Raw genomic sequence first — 14,829 nt, forward strand, 5'->3', positions numbered from 1 at the left:
TCCTGCCAGGGTTTGAAGTTCTGTATCTGGAATTGTTTTAAATCTGAGAAGTGTTTGAAGGGATCCTATGTGGGTAGGAGGAGAAATACCTCTCCCTTTGCATGTTCTCGTGGCCTGCCTTTGCCAGAGCTCTTGCTGCTTTCTGGCCCGAGCTGGCAGGCAGAGCTCGCAGGTTTTAATGAAACCTTGCTGAACAAAGACACTCTATGTTTGAACTCTGTGCCCCGAGTCTGCCCCACCAGCCCAGGCTGGGCATTTCTGCTAAATGAGGTCAACAAATATAGACAAGCTGTGTTTAGCCAATTAACCCCAAGCAAATCATAACAAACAACAGCAGCCAAAAAAAGTGCCTTTCTTTAAGTCTGCCTCTTTCTTGTTTCACAGGCAAGAAGAGAAACCCTGGGCTGAAAATTCCTAAAGAAGCTTTTGAGCAACCACAGACAAGCTCCACGTAAGTCTGCAAACACTGAGGCAGAGTGAAAAGCAAACCACGAAGCCCAAGCTGCCTTCCAGCCTTGGCTGGCACCTGGCAGTGCCCAAGGCCAGGCTGGATGGAGCTTGGAGCGCCCTGGGATAGTGGAAGGTGCCCCTGCCCATGGCAGGGAGTGAAATTAAATTATATTTAATGTCCCTTCCAACCCAAACCATTCTGGGATTCTGTGATAATTTCTCAGCCCTTGCATTTCCCAGGGGGTCTCAGCTCCATCTGAGATGTATCATTCAGTCTCATGTGCAGTGAAATATAAAAAGATAAAGACCAGAAGAAAAAGATAAAAAGATAAAAACCATAATGGGCCCCCAGTTTCCACTGGTGTGGCACTTTGGCCACCAGTTTGAGTAGCAGGCATTTGGTCAAGGCACAAAACCTCATCCCTTTCCCTGCCTGCTCAGCCTTGCAGAAGGAATTCCTCTGTTTTTGAGGCCCTTTGTGCAACTCCAGCCTGCTTGGCTTTCTTTGCTTCTGTGGGCTGAGTGTTTTTAGCCTGTCAGCCTGCGCTGTGTGACTGAGGTGATGATTTACAGCAGGTTTGGATGTTCCTGCCTGTTTAATCCATTTTTCCTGCAGGCTGGCAGAGATTTGGTGCTTGATTTCACAGTGAATCCCTCTGGGATCCTGCAGGGGCAGGTTGGGTGTGAGAAATGCCAGTTCCAGTCACTTTTTCTCTTTTTTTGGAGTGACTTTGTGGATCTGTTGATCCTGCAAAGCCAGGAGGCTGCTCAGAGCTGTGGCGAAGGTGTGAGGGGATGCTTTGGGGGCTGGATTTAGTCACTGAGGGAAAATTGATCTTTGTAGGGAATATTTCAAATCTTCTCCCTTTTCTTTCATGCAGACCACCCAGAGATCTGGACTCCAAAGCCTGCATCTCTATTGGTGAGGAGGTAAGACTGAGAGACCTCTGGGACCAGAGACCATCCTGAGCTGGCTGCTTGTGGGATTCACTTCAACCCCCCCAAAAAGGGCAGAGGATTAAACCCCAGCTATTATAATTAACACAGCCCATTTTATCTGCAAGAAAAAGCAATGGCTGGAGGAATAAAAGCTGAGAAGATCCAACTGGGGAGCTCATGGGGGCTTGTGAGCCACATGCAGCCATAAATATCCAAGCGGCACCTGGTGTTGGTGCTCCTGCAGCCAGGGCTGTGTGGGTGGGAGCCCAGAGTGGCCCCGTGGCCAGCTGGAGCTGCTGCTTGGCACTGCCCTGCTGACGTGCCCCCATGGCACGTGGGCTCCCTTCATATTTTCCACCATGGAAATTCCTTCCTTGCTGCACTAAGGTGCAGCTAATCCCCTGGAAATAACCATTATCAGGCAAGGGGGTTGTTAACAGAGGTGTTTTATTGTCCTCTGCAGTTCCTCTGCTGATTTAAGGCCTTCACCCCAAAATATTTCTCTTTGCTGATATTGAAGGTCAGTCTCCTCAGGAGCTGAACTCAGGGGGGATGTTCCTGCCCTGGAAGCAAATCATTCTGACAGCATGGAAACCAATCCTCCTGGATTAAAAAAAAAAATATCAGGGCAGTTATTTTGATAGGAGAGAAAGGCAGAGCAGAATTAAAAAAAAAGCACTTTAACTGTGTGAGGTGCGAAAGATAGGTAATTTATGCAGTGAAATGCTAAACCAACAGTAGTTTGAAATTCCTAATTTTGGAGGCTTTGCTTTCATTTTGGATTTTGTGTTCGGAGCAGGGGCTGGGAGGTGGAAACATGGTGCAGCAGGGAGGCAGAGCAAATGCCTGCTCCAAGAAAATCACCTGTCCCTGCAGTCCCAGCGGTGAGGGGAGGCTCCAGGACTCCCAAAATGCCCCAGGAGCAGTGAGGGCAGGCTGGGTGGTGCAGAGGGAACCCCATTCAAAGCCCCATTTGAGAGGAACCCCACTCATGTCCCCTTAAGGGGAACCCCACTGACAGCCCCAGAGGAGGGGAACCCCACTCACAGCCCCAGAGGAGAAGAGCCCCACTCACAGCTCTTAGAGGGGAACCCCACTCACATCCCCCAGTGGGAACCTCACTCACATCCCCTAAAGGAGAACCTCAGAGGAGGGGAACCTCACTCAGAGCCCCAGGCTGTTCTCCAGGCACTGTTCTCCAGCTCTGTGCTGCCTCACAGGGACTGGCATACTTTGTTTTGCATTTCCCCTGGCTCTGTGACCTGTTTATGCAGGTTCCTTTAGGATGGGCACCAGCATTCCCACACTCCCCCAATCCCAAGGGGAAGGAAGCCGCTTTCCCAAGGCTGGGAGTTTATCCCAGCTGGGGAAGGAATGCACGGGGGGAGGATGTGCCAGGCAGGGCTGCAATTGAGGGGCAGCAGGGCTGCAGGTGGGGAACAGCAGGGCTGCAATTGAGGGGCAGCAGGGCTGCAATTGAGGGGCAGCAGGGCTGCAGGGCTGCACTTGGGGGGCACAGCTCAGCTCAGCTCAACTCAGCTCAGCTCAGCTCAACTCAGCTCAGCTCAGCTCAACTCAGCACAGCTCAGCTCAGCTCAGCACACACACCCAGGCCCCTCTGCCGCCTTTTGTCCCACAGAACTTTGAGGTGAAGGCCGATGACCTGGAGCCCATCTCCGAGCTGGGACGAGGTGCGTACGGGGTGGTGGAGAAGATGCGGCACATGCCCAGCGGGCAGATCATGGCAGTGAAGGTAGAGTGAGCCTCGGGGGCTTCTGTCCTTTCTGGGGTGCTGGGCACACTTGCAATCCCCCTTGTTCCTTTCCTGACATTTGCTGCTTTCCTCATCTTCTTTCCAAAGAGGGAGATTTGGGTGGTTGAACCAAGAAAAGGGGGGTGTTTTAAAAGCGGGGTGCTCCAGCATTGTAGTGCATCAATCACATTGTTCACCTTTATCCTCAATATTCCTCTTTGCCTAGGATTCAATACACCATCATTTTAAAAATACACACATAAATTTACATATTTTTACACATTTTAACATATATTTACATATAATTTTACATATATTTTCTGCTGTAGCCCCTCAGATTCACTTCATAATTATAAAGAAGGATAAATCCAATTGCACAAGAGACTCTTCTTCATCTGGGACTTTTTCAGTCTCCTTGGAACAGGAAGTTTTTGTTGGGATTTTCACGTTTTGCCTGCCGCAGTGGGATCTTGACTCATGGCAGGCTTGTAGATACTATCATGAAAAGTTTTCATAACAACAGCTTAGACTCATAAATTTGAAGATTAGGGAAATGGTCATGGGAAAAACTGTAGTTTGGGAAGGACCAGCTTTTGCTTGGCTGAATTTTAGTTTCCTTTCAGAGTAAGAGAAGAAGATCTGGAAGCTCTGAGCAAACTCTTTGCTCCTCAGTTGTGGGTAGATTTTGCTGTGGATGCTGGCTGGGCCAGGTCCCAGGACCTCTGTGCTCTGCATTTGGTGGTTTTGTTTGCTTTGGTGTTCACCAAACTGCCAAAGACCTCTCTGGGGGCGATGGAAGATCTCGGCCGGGCGTGGCGGGAGCATTCAGGCTCTCTGTGATGCTGAGTTTGATGCTGTCCCATAACTGACCTGGGGTGGCTTTGGCCAGGGAGCCTGGGAGGTGTGTGTGACCTGCTGTGGTGTTTGGCAGCTGAGGTCTCCTGATATTTCACATCGAGGACATCTCTTCCTGGGAGAGTGGGAAATGCTCTTTTTCCAAAGCCATGGGGAACCCACGGGCTCTGGAGCGCTCCTTTGTGCCAAAACCTGCTGATGGAACAGAATTACACTCCAAAAATCCCAGCTTTCCACCAGCCTGGAATTTGATTTCCTGCTCCTTTCTCCTCTCCAAGCCACTTCTTTCTTTTGGCTCTTTCATAAAGAGTGGTGTTTGCAGAGAAGAGCAAAACCACCAGTGGTGAGAAAACCCTGGGGTGCTCCTGCACCAAAGCTTAGAATTAAACACAGGATTTGAAATGAGACCTTGGAAAAGTCTTCCAAACTTAAGTGCTAGATGTGAGAATGTGGATTAATAGTTTAAAGCAGAGAGGTGTTAATTAAGAAGAAGAAAGTTTAGAGTTTCAGAGTTTAAGATATAAAAAAAATAAAAGTAGTTACAAAGGTGAACAAGGAATTTAGAATGCACTGCTGTAGGTTTGTGTGCCATAACATGATTGGCTGAGAAAGCTCACACTGCAGCATGAGTCTGTAAGAGGAAATATTTAAAACATAAATATCCTTGTAAATATCTCATGGGTGCTGGGCTGGGGATGTGCCTATGACAAGGGTGGTGACAGAGGGGTGGCACGAGGGGTGCTGGGAGGGTCCAGGTGTGGTGCCAAGGCTTGGGGCAGACCTGACCTGCTCTGTCTTGCAGCGGATCCGAGCCACGGTGAACAGCCAGGAGCAGAAAAGGCTGTTGATGGATCTGGATATCTCCATGAGGACGGTGGATTGTCCCTTCACCGTCACCTTTTACGGGGCACTCTTCAGAGAGGTGAGGCTCCACGGGGCTCAATTCCCACTCCTGCACTTCCTGCAAGTACCAGGATCTCATCTCCACCTGGACATGGAGATTTGCTCAGTCCTGGCCTCAGGGTGTGTCACTTACTGTGGCTGTGTGTGGGACAGCCTGGCCACAGCCTGGTCCCACAGAGTTCAAATTGCCCTGGCTTGGTTTCATCCATGTGGAGGAAAACTGTGGAAAGCTCTGAAAATGAGGATTTATTGAAGAGCTGAACTTTTCCTGGCTGGGCATTGGGAGCCTCAGTTCCTGATAACTTTCTGGGCTCCTAAATCACCATGGCTCTGCTTTGGGAAGAGTACACCCTAAATGGTAGGGAATGTGCACAGCACTGAATTCCAGAGCAGGGAAAAGAGAGCCCAGGACAGCTCTGAGTGGGTTTAAAAAACAGGGAAGGGAAGGGAAGGGAAGGGAAGGGAAGGGAAGGGAAGGGAAGGGAAGGGAAGGGAAGGGAAGGGAAGGGAAGGGAAGGGAAGGGAAGGGAAGGGAAGGGAAGGGAAGGGAAGGGAAGGGAAGGGAAGGGAAGGGAAGGGAAGGGAAGGGAAGGGAAGGGAAGGGAAGGGAAGGGAAGGGAAGGGAAGGGAAGGGAAAAGGAAAGGAAAGGAAAAAGGAAAAAGGAAAAGGAGGAAGGAAGAAGAGATATTTTGTTCAAATATCTCGGTATCTGCTTGCTTTACTCTCCAGGGAGATGTGTGGATTTGCATGGAGCTGATGGATACCTCACTGGACAAATTTTACAAGCATGTCATTGACAAAGGCCTGGCGATTCCCGAGGACATCCTGGGGAAAATCGCAGTCTCTGTGAGTAGTAGCAGGGTGAGGGGGGAGGAAAGGGGTTTCTCTTCTAAGCCAAGTCGTGCCTGACCTGAGCTCTCTGCTCTGTGTGCAGCAGGAAGAGGGTGGTCCATGTGCCAGCCCATGTCTGGCCTGAAGTGATGTTGTTTATAAGCCATCAATGTGCCCATGCACACACGTGATGGAGAGCCGGCCCATGTGAGATGTGGGGAGGCTCCTGCAGCTCCTTTCCCTTCTCATCGGGGTCTGGAGCCCCCAGGAAGATCCCTGGGTACCCACCAACACCTCAGGCTGCTGGCAGGGTGCAGGACTCAGGGGGGATGTGGTTTTCCTGCCCTCCTGGTGGGTCTGGGGGTGAAGCCAGGTATCATTTTCTCCTCCTCATGGTGCTGCCAGCTGTGATTGACTGTGGATTTGTCGTTTCAGATTGTAAAAGCATTAGAACATCTCCACAGTAAACTCTCCGTGATCCACCGAGGTGAGTGCCAGGCTCACACTGCCCTGCTCTCAGCCTGGCAAGGGCTCCCAAAATACCTGAGATAAAGGGAGCCTTTGACAGCAGAAATACTCCCCAGCATCTCATGACCTGCAGCAAAACCCAGGCAGAGGAGATGGCTGCTGTTTGCTCCTTAAAATCTGCTGCTCCCATTGTTTCCCTGAAGGGGAGGAGAGGGGGCTGGCAGAGGAGGGAAGGGCTGCTTCCCTAAACCCATGGTCTGCTTCATCGCCTGGGTGAAATTCAGGCTTTCCCCGCTTTCTCCTTGGAAAGCTTTGGAGCAGGCTGTGCCCAGGTTTGTCCCCCAACTCCAAGGCTCTGTGCTGGTGTGCAGTGACAGGGGATGTTGGAACCCTGGATGCTGAGAATTTGGGACTTTCTGTGCTGCCAGGCACAGAAGGTAATATATGCAGTGATATATTACCCCCAGGAGAACACTGCATTTGACCTGAGGCATAAAAAAGGCTTCCAGAATGGAATGATGGAACTGGGATTGTGGGGGTGGAGTTTGGATAGAAGTGTGTAAAATCACAGGGTGGAAAACTCAGAATTTAAGGTTTTAGAATATAGTAACATATATATATATAGTTTTATATATATGTAAAGTGTATAAGTTTTATATCTGAAACTCCACAAGGGATCTCCCTGCCAGCCTCTTCCTCCTGCGCTGCTCCAGCCATCCTCACCCCTTCCACGAGCTTCCTTGAGCACCAGTGCAGCAGAGCAGCCTGACACCTAAACCAGCCTCAGATGAAATCATGAATCCCCTCCTTAAACTCTTATGATGTTTCCCCCTCTGGAGAGTCTCAAAGCTGCCATGAGCACACTCAGAAACAAATCTGCAGTTGCTGCTTGACACTTTTATTTTTAAAGGGTCATTTTCAATTTGTCCGGAGGAGGAAGGAGCCCTCCCTGGAGGGTGTGAGTGCCTGGGAAGCAGCAGAGTTCAGCTGGAGCTGGCAGTGGCACAGGCTGTGTTCTTCCTGTGCCTGGGGCTTGACTTTCTGCCTTCTGTATCACTTACAGGAGGTGGAAAGCCCTTCTTGGCTGCTGGGTTTCTGTGTGTACTGGTTTGATTTCCACTGAAAATTGTCTGATTTCAGTAGTGACAGATGGGTGAGAGGATTTTGGATACCTGATTGCAGAATGCTGATTAGAGAACAGATATTAATGAGCTGTAAACCCACAGTTCTAATAAGCAGGATTCAAACACAGCTTCTGGCATCCTTCAAAGGGTGTTTCAGCTCTTCTATTTAATTCTTTATCATGTGGAGACAGAGGATCTTCAGGAAGTGACCTGTTATTTCTGGGTGGCAGCAGGGAAAGGATTGCTCCCTTTGGAGCATCCCAGAAAAAGCAGGGTCACCTGTGCTGGGATTCCATTTGGGATTAGCCTCAGAGAGCAATTCTCTGCTCTGCAGGAGAACACCTCCACGCTCTCCTGGGTGTCACCTCCTGGCACCTCTGGGTGCTTCAATTCCCCTTTCTGCTGGGGTTGGAGCTGCCCTCACGAGCCTGATAAACACACCAGGGATTTGTAGAGCCACGATGGGCAGGGATAAATCTGGCAGGAGCAGAGAGATGAGACTCTGGCCTGGTTTCCATGGGGTGTGGAGCTCCCACTGCCCTGCTGCTGCTCACGCTGCAGTCGGGCATTTTATCCTTAAAATCACCGGCCAGAGGTTTCTGAACCTTCGATCCTTGTCTCAGCTTACTGCTCTCTCCTTCCCCTGCAGCCCTTTCACCCCTTCCTGCCCCACATCCTTCCCCCACGGCTTTTTCCTTTCACTGGCATGACTCCAGACCCACGGGGCCTTGCCAGAGCTCCAGCCCTTTGCAGACACCCCATGGAATCACCCCACAGGATGATCCCACGGAATCACCCCATGGAATCACCCTACAGGATGATCCCACAGAATCACCCCATGGAATCACCCCACAGAACGATCCCACAGAATTACCCCATGGAATCACCCCACAGAATGATCCCACAGAATCACCCCCATGTAATCACCCACAGAATCACCCATAGAATCACCCCACAGAATGACCCCATAGAATCACCCACAGAATGACCCCACAGAATCGCCCATAGGATCACCCCACAGAATCACCCCCATGGAATCACCCATAGAATCACCCACAGAATCATCCCATGGAATCACCCCATGGAATCACCCATAGAATCACCCCATGGAATCACCCCACAGAATCACCCTGCTGAATGACCCCACGGAATCACCCCATGGAATTGCCCCATGGAATCACCCATAGAATCACCCCATGGAATCACCCCACAGAATCACCCTGCTGAATGACCCCACGGAATCACCCCATGGAATTGCCCCATGGAATCACCCATAGAATCACCCCATGGAATCACCCATGGAATCACCCCACAGAATGACCCCACAGAATCACCCACAGAATCACCTCACAGAATGACCCCACAGAATCACCCACAGAATCACCCACAGAATCACCCCCATGGAATCACCCATAGAATCACCCACAGAATCATCCCATGGAATCACCCCATGGAATCACCCATAGAATCACCCCATGGAATCACCCCACAGAATCACCCTGCTGAATGACCCCACGGAATCACCCCATGGAATTGCCCCATGGAATCACCCATAGAATCACCCCATGGAATCACCCATGGAATCACCCCACAGAATGACCCCACAGAATCACCCACAGAATCACCTCACAGAATGACCCCACAGAATCACCCACAGAATCACCCACAGAATCACCCACAGAATGATCCCACAGAATGATCCCACAGAATCACCCACGGAATGACCCCACAGAATCGCCCATGGAATGACCCCACAGAACGCCCCAGCCCCGCGGCGCACCTCCCTGTGAGCTCCCTGATGTCCGTGGCCGCTCCCTGAGCAGTGGGATGTGCTGGTGGGTGCAGGGTTATCTCCTGCTCCTGTAGAGCAGGGAGAGGAGCGTGTGAGGGCAGGGACACTGGCAGGACACGGACAGGCCCTGGGGCTGTCACCTGAACACCAGTGGGGTTTTGGCACCCCGGAGCGCCGGGCTCTGCTGGGCTCCGTGTGCCCTCTGCTGATAGAACCCTCTGTGGCTGCTTGTGGCTTGGCCCAGGCACCCCCAGGTGACAGTGACTGTGCTCTGTGTTCCTTCTTGCAGATGTAAAGCCCTCTAACGTGTTGATCAATACGCAGGGGCAGGTGAAAATGTGCGATTTTGGGATTAGCGGTTACCTCGTTGACTCTGTTGCTAAAACCATGGATGCAGGATGCAAACCCTACATGGCTGTAAGTTGAGAAGCTGTGTGGGGAGCAGCCAGAGGAACATGAGCCCGGGGGGAAGGATCAGCCTCCAGCAGCCATCCTGGGGATTTGGGTAGCTCTGAGTGAAGGGATACAGTCCCCTTGGGAGGGGAGGCAGATCTCATGGCTCAGATCTCATCTCCTGGGCGTCCTGCTGCCTCCTCGCCTGCCTGGGAGCTTGGGGAAGGCTCTGGGCTTGCTCCCGTTGCCTGTTTGCCTTTTGCCCCGTGGGGACATGGGGAGGAAAACCACCCAGGGGCTGGGTGCCTCGGACTGCTCCTGGGAGCTGTTGGGCAGGGTTCACTCTTCGTGGAGCACTTGACCAGGGTGAAAACAGTCCTGGAGAGCTGGGGCTTGGCAGCCCCTTTGTGCCAGCTGTGCCAGGTCAGCTCCACCACCCCAGCCCGTGGTGCAGGTGGCACCTGGTTCTGGTGACCCATTTCACTGCCTGCCCTTCCTGGTGGGGATGGGGAGCCAGCACAGCTGGGAGGTGAGGTGGTGGTGTGGGCTGAGGGGTGCTGTGCTGCCGCCCTGAGAGACCCACCCTGGGCTCTGGGGGCATCCCTGCTCCTCACCCACCTTTGTCTCTGTTGGCAGCCTGAGAGAATTAACCCGGAGCTGAACCAGAAGGGATACAGCGTCAAATCCGACATCTGGAGCCTGGGGATCACCATGGTAGGGCCACCTGGGGACTGCCAGGGCTGTCACCTGGGGGCCACCAGGAGGGCTCAGTGTCCCTCATGGGTTCGTTCTCCTCCCCACAGTGATCCTGGTGGGAAGGGGGAGAGCTCAGGAAGGTGCCCCAGGCTTGGAGGGAAGGAGGAGGGAGCTGCTTGCTCAGCTCCTGGCTGCTGTGGGACATGGAGCTGCGGCTGCCGGGAGGTGGCAGCATGGGCTAAGGCGTGATGGATTCCCAGCCCAGAGAGTCCTCCCAGCTCTCAGCCATTCACAGAGGCCCCCTCGGGAGAGCAGGGGCGGGGGCGGCTCCCAGGCAGTGTTTTGGGGGAATCCATCTGCTCCCAGAGTGGTTTGACAGCGCAGTTACCCTGTGCAGGGTGGGGCTGGCTTGAGCTGCCAGCCTTGCCCAGGGGATTGTGGCACGGGGGTGACAGGAATTGCCTGTGCAGCTGGCTGGGGCTCCTCCAGCCTCTCCTGTTTGCTGGGGGAGGATAAGCAATGTGCTGTGGCCAGGTGGGGTGAGGAAATCATAGAATCCCAGAATGGTTTGGGTTGGAAGGGGCCTTAAAGAGCATTTTATTGCACCCTCTGCCATGGCAGGGACACCTTCCAGTGTCCCAGGCTGCTCCAAGCCCTGTCCAGCCTGGCTTTGGACATTTCCAGGGATCCAGAGGCAGCCACAGCTGCTCTGGGCACCCTGTGCCTCACCACCCTCACAGGGAACAATTCCCTCCTAATACCTAATTGATATCTCTCCTCTTTGAGTTGAAAACCAATCCCCCTTGTTGCATCACTGTTTGCCCATGAGAAAAATCACTCTCCCTCCTTTCTGCAATGTCCCTTTAGGCACTGCAAGGGGCTCTGAGATCCCTTGGAACGTTCCCATCTCCAGGCTGAACAGCCCCCTTTGTGTGGATCCTACACAAACACCCCTGGGCGGGCACGCAGCCATCCCAAATCTGTGGGGTGGGCGGGCTGTGGGGTGTCCCCCGTGCTGAGGGGTGGGTTGTGTGTCTGCAGATCGAGCTGGCCATCCTGCGCTTTCCCTACGACTCCTGGGGCACGCCCTTCCAGCAGCTCAAGCAGGTGGTGGAGGAGCCCTCGCCGCAGCTCCCAGCAGAGAGGTTCTCAGCAGAGTTCGTCGATTTTACCTCGCAATGGTAAAATTCCCTCTTTTCCCTCTCTTTCCCTGGTCCCTGCTCACCTTCACCACGTCTCCATGGGCAGCTCTCAACCCTAATTTTGGGCAGAGCATTCTCTGGGGGAGCTGGGCACACACAGCCCAGTGACACAAACTGTGCCACACACAGCCCCAATGACACAAACTGTGTGCCACACACAGCCCCAGTGACACAAACTGTGCCACACACAGCCCCAGTGACACAAACTGTGCCACACACAGCCCAGTGACACAAACTGTGTGCCACACACAGCCCCAATGACACAAACTGTGCCACACACAGCCCCAGTGACACAAACTGTGCCACACACAGCCCAGTGACACAAACTGTGCCACACACAGCCCCAGTGACACAAACTGTGTGCCACACACAGCCCAGTGACACAAACTGTGCCACACACAGCCCCAGTGACACAAACTGTGCCACACACAGCCCCAGTGACACAAACTGTGTGCCACACACAGCCCAGGGACACAAACTGTGCCACACACAGCCCCAGTGACACAAACTGTGTGCCACACACAGCCCAGTGACACAAACTGTGCCACACACAGCCCCAGTGACACAAACTGTGTGCCACACACAGCCCCGTGACACAAAGTGTGCCACACACAGCCCCAGTGACACAAACTTTGTGCCACACACAGCCCCAGTGACACAAACTGTGCCACACACAGCCCAGTGACACAAACTTTGCCACACACAGCCCCAATGACACAAACTGTGTGTCACACACAGCCCCAATGACACAAACTGTGTGCCACACACAGCCCAGGGACACAAACTGTGTGCCGCACACAGCCCAGGGACACAAACTGTGCCACACACAGCCCCAGGGACACAAACTGTGTGCCACACACAGCCCCAGGGACACAAACTGTGCTACACACAGCCCCAGGGACACAAACTGTGCCACACACAGCCCAGGGACACAAACTGTGCCACACACAGCCCCAGTGACACAAACTGTGTGCCGCACACAGCCCAGGGACACAAACTGTGCCACACACAGCCCCAGGGACACAAACTGTGTCACACACAGCCCAGTGACACAAACTGTGCCACACACAGCCCCAGTGACACAAACTGTGTGCCACACACAGCCCCGTGACACAAACTGTGTCACACACAGCCCAGTGACACAAACTGTGCAACACACAGCCCCAGGGACACAAACTGTGTGCCACACACAGCCCCAGTGCCAGTGACACAAACTCTGGCTCTCAGGACAGGTTTTGCCCCATGGTGTCCCCCTCTGCCCGGTGTCTGTCCCTCTCCTGGGGCCCTGGGCCTGCTGCTCTGCTTTCCCTGGGTCTGCCCTGGAAGCAGCAGGAGCATTTGGCTGTGCTGTAGGAAAAGGGCTGGAGCAGCCCAGCTGCTGTCTGCAGGCTGCACAGAGAGCTCAGGCCAGGAAGGGGATTGTCAGCTGCTCCTGCCTGGGGACTCTCAGTACCTGTCGGAATCTGAGGTATTGATGATCCCGAGATTGTAGAAAGTCTCTGTCTGTCAGCCCCACTGCCAAAGCAGAAGCCATAATTCGTCTGTGCTGGTTTCAAGGTTGTTTATTTTGTTTATCTCTAACATGTTCTGCTGCCCTGCCGCAGCTCTGTCCTGCAGGGCAGCGTGTGGGGCTCTGCCCTCAGTGGGATGGTACAAACATTAAATACCACAAACTACCTGTGCTGGATTTACAATAACGTGCCAATATCTGTCACCTACGTTGGACAGTGTGTCCCCACCCTGAACCAACAGAAAAATGCCAACACCACAGTGAAACATGGAGGGCATGAAGAAGGAGAAAAAGGACAAGGCCCACCCAATTTCCTCCATCTTGTCCCCTTTGGACCCCTCATCTAGAATCCTAAAATTTTACTTTTGCACCCGTGCCACACTTAATTATTACTTATATCAAACACTCAGAGCTTGTAATTCATCCTGTAAGATTGAAAACTCTTTTCCATGGACAGAGATAACAGACAGTGTCTCTGGGGGCTCTGTCCAGGGGGGTTCCTGACCCTGCCAGGGTCCCAGGCCTGCCAGGGCAGCCAGAGGGAAGCTCTGGATTCCCACAAGTACCCACGTTTAGATTCTTCAGAGTCTTGTTCAAATGTGTTTTCATGTCCCTGGGGTCCAGCTGCTCAGCTCTGACCCACGCTGGGGAATACCTGCCATGCCCACTGTGCCCTGAGTCTGGGAGAGGTGGGAGCTGCCTTGGAAAACCCCTCACAAGATGCCCCCCGTTCTTGCCAAGCCCACGCTGAGCTTTTGGAGCAGCTGCTGTTCCTGCAAACCGTGCTGCTGGCTCTGCTGTTCCCTCCTTGTGCCAGGCAGGCTGTTCCTCTCAGGGGATTTGCTTTTCCAAGCCCTGTGTCGTGCAGCTCAGGCTGTGGCTGCTTTAGGAGTTACATCCACAGCCACTCTGGGGAGCAGGTGGTGATTCCTGTCTTTGCAAATCCTGTCCTCCCGCGTCACTGAAGATCCCTCACTGCCAGCAGAGTGGCACGGACTTGGAATGGTGAAGTTTGCACCAATTTTGTGGACAGGACTTGGAATGGTGAAGTTTGCACCAGTTTTGTGGACAGGACTTGGAATGGTGAAGTTTGCACCAGTTTTGTGGACAGGACTTGGAATGGTGAAGTTTGCACCAGTGTTGTGTTGTTAGGGTCTGACAATTCCTTCTGACACTGATCCAGGTCATAGCCACTCTGTATCAGGCCTGGCTTAGGGCTGTGTTTATCCATCTGCTGCCTGAAGTCTGATCACCTGTAGGCACTGCAGGAAGGTCCCTGGGATATCTGAGTCAGGATCAGATCCCAATATAACCCTTCATTCCTGAAAATTTACATCGATTTCGATAACTTATCACCAGATTTCCTGCTATTAGTAACCTGGGGATGAATTGGTTTTGTAGAGGGTCTAAATTAAGAGAATTGCATCAAATCTGGACACAGCTAACCTTCAAATTCACCTTGTCATCTTGGCTGGGGCTGCTCCTGAGCTGGGAGGATGTGACACATCCCGTACCTTCGGGCCGGCGATATTGGCACGTTTGAGCCCCGGGTTCCTCTGTTCATTCACAACACGACACTGAACACGAGCCCTCTACACACAGCAAGCAGGAAATATCTATTCAGTGTGTGTCCTCTGCTTCCTCTGGGCCCCAGAAATCCCAGCAGAGGTTCTCACTTTTGTTTTGCTCAGTGTGACACCTTTTCCCCGCCACCGCCGCGTACGTGTGTGAAGATCTTTTCAAGTTGCTCCAAGTGTCTTTCCCCTAAATACACTGCCAGGAAGTGAGTAGAGATTACGTCCTGTCTTTTAAAAAGCTATTTTCTGCTGGAGGGAAACCAAAATAACTTCCAGCTACAACCCTCCAGGGCCATCTGTTGTAGGAGAGGAGAAAAAAAGGATGTCCCATGGAG

The 14,829-nt window shown here is 52.7% G+C and overlaps 1 protein-coding gene across 1 annotated transcript in view; it reads left to right on the plus strand.

Moving 5' to 3' along the window:
* The window catches only part of MAP2K6 (mitogen-activated protein kinase kinase 6), a 56,797-nt gene that overhangs the window by 27,260 nt on the left and 14,708 nt on the right, over positions 1-14,829 (plus strand). Inside the window, exons 2-10 of the mRNA XM_041719942.2 lie at positions 385-451; positions 1,332-1,380; positions 3,029-3,142; positions 4,800-4,919; positions 5,631-5,747; positions 6,168-6,219; positions 9,406-9,533; positions 10,146-10,223; positions 11,247-11,386. Of these exons, the coding sequence (XP_041575876.1) occupies positions 385-451; positions 1,332-1,380; positions 3,029-3,142; positions 4,800-4,919; positions 5,631-5,747; positions 6,168-6,219; positions 9,406-9,533; positions 10,146-10,223; positions 11,247-11,386 (865 nt within the window). The remainder of the gene's footprint in view (positions 1-384; positions 452-1,331; positions 1,381-3,028; positions 3,143-4,799; positions 4,920-5,630; positions 5,748-6,167; positions 6,220-9,405; positions 9,534-10,145; positions 10,224-11,246; positions 11,387-14,829) is intronic.

Source organism: Taeniopygia guttata, chromosome 18 (genome assembly GCF_048771995.1).
Source record: "Taeniopygia guttata chromosome 18, bTaeGut7.mat, whole genome shotgun sequence".
NCBI lineage: Eukaryota > Metazoa > Chordata > Aves > Passeriformes > Estrildidae > Taeniopygia > Taeniopygia guttata.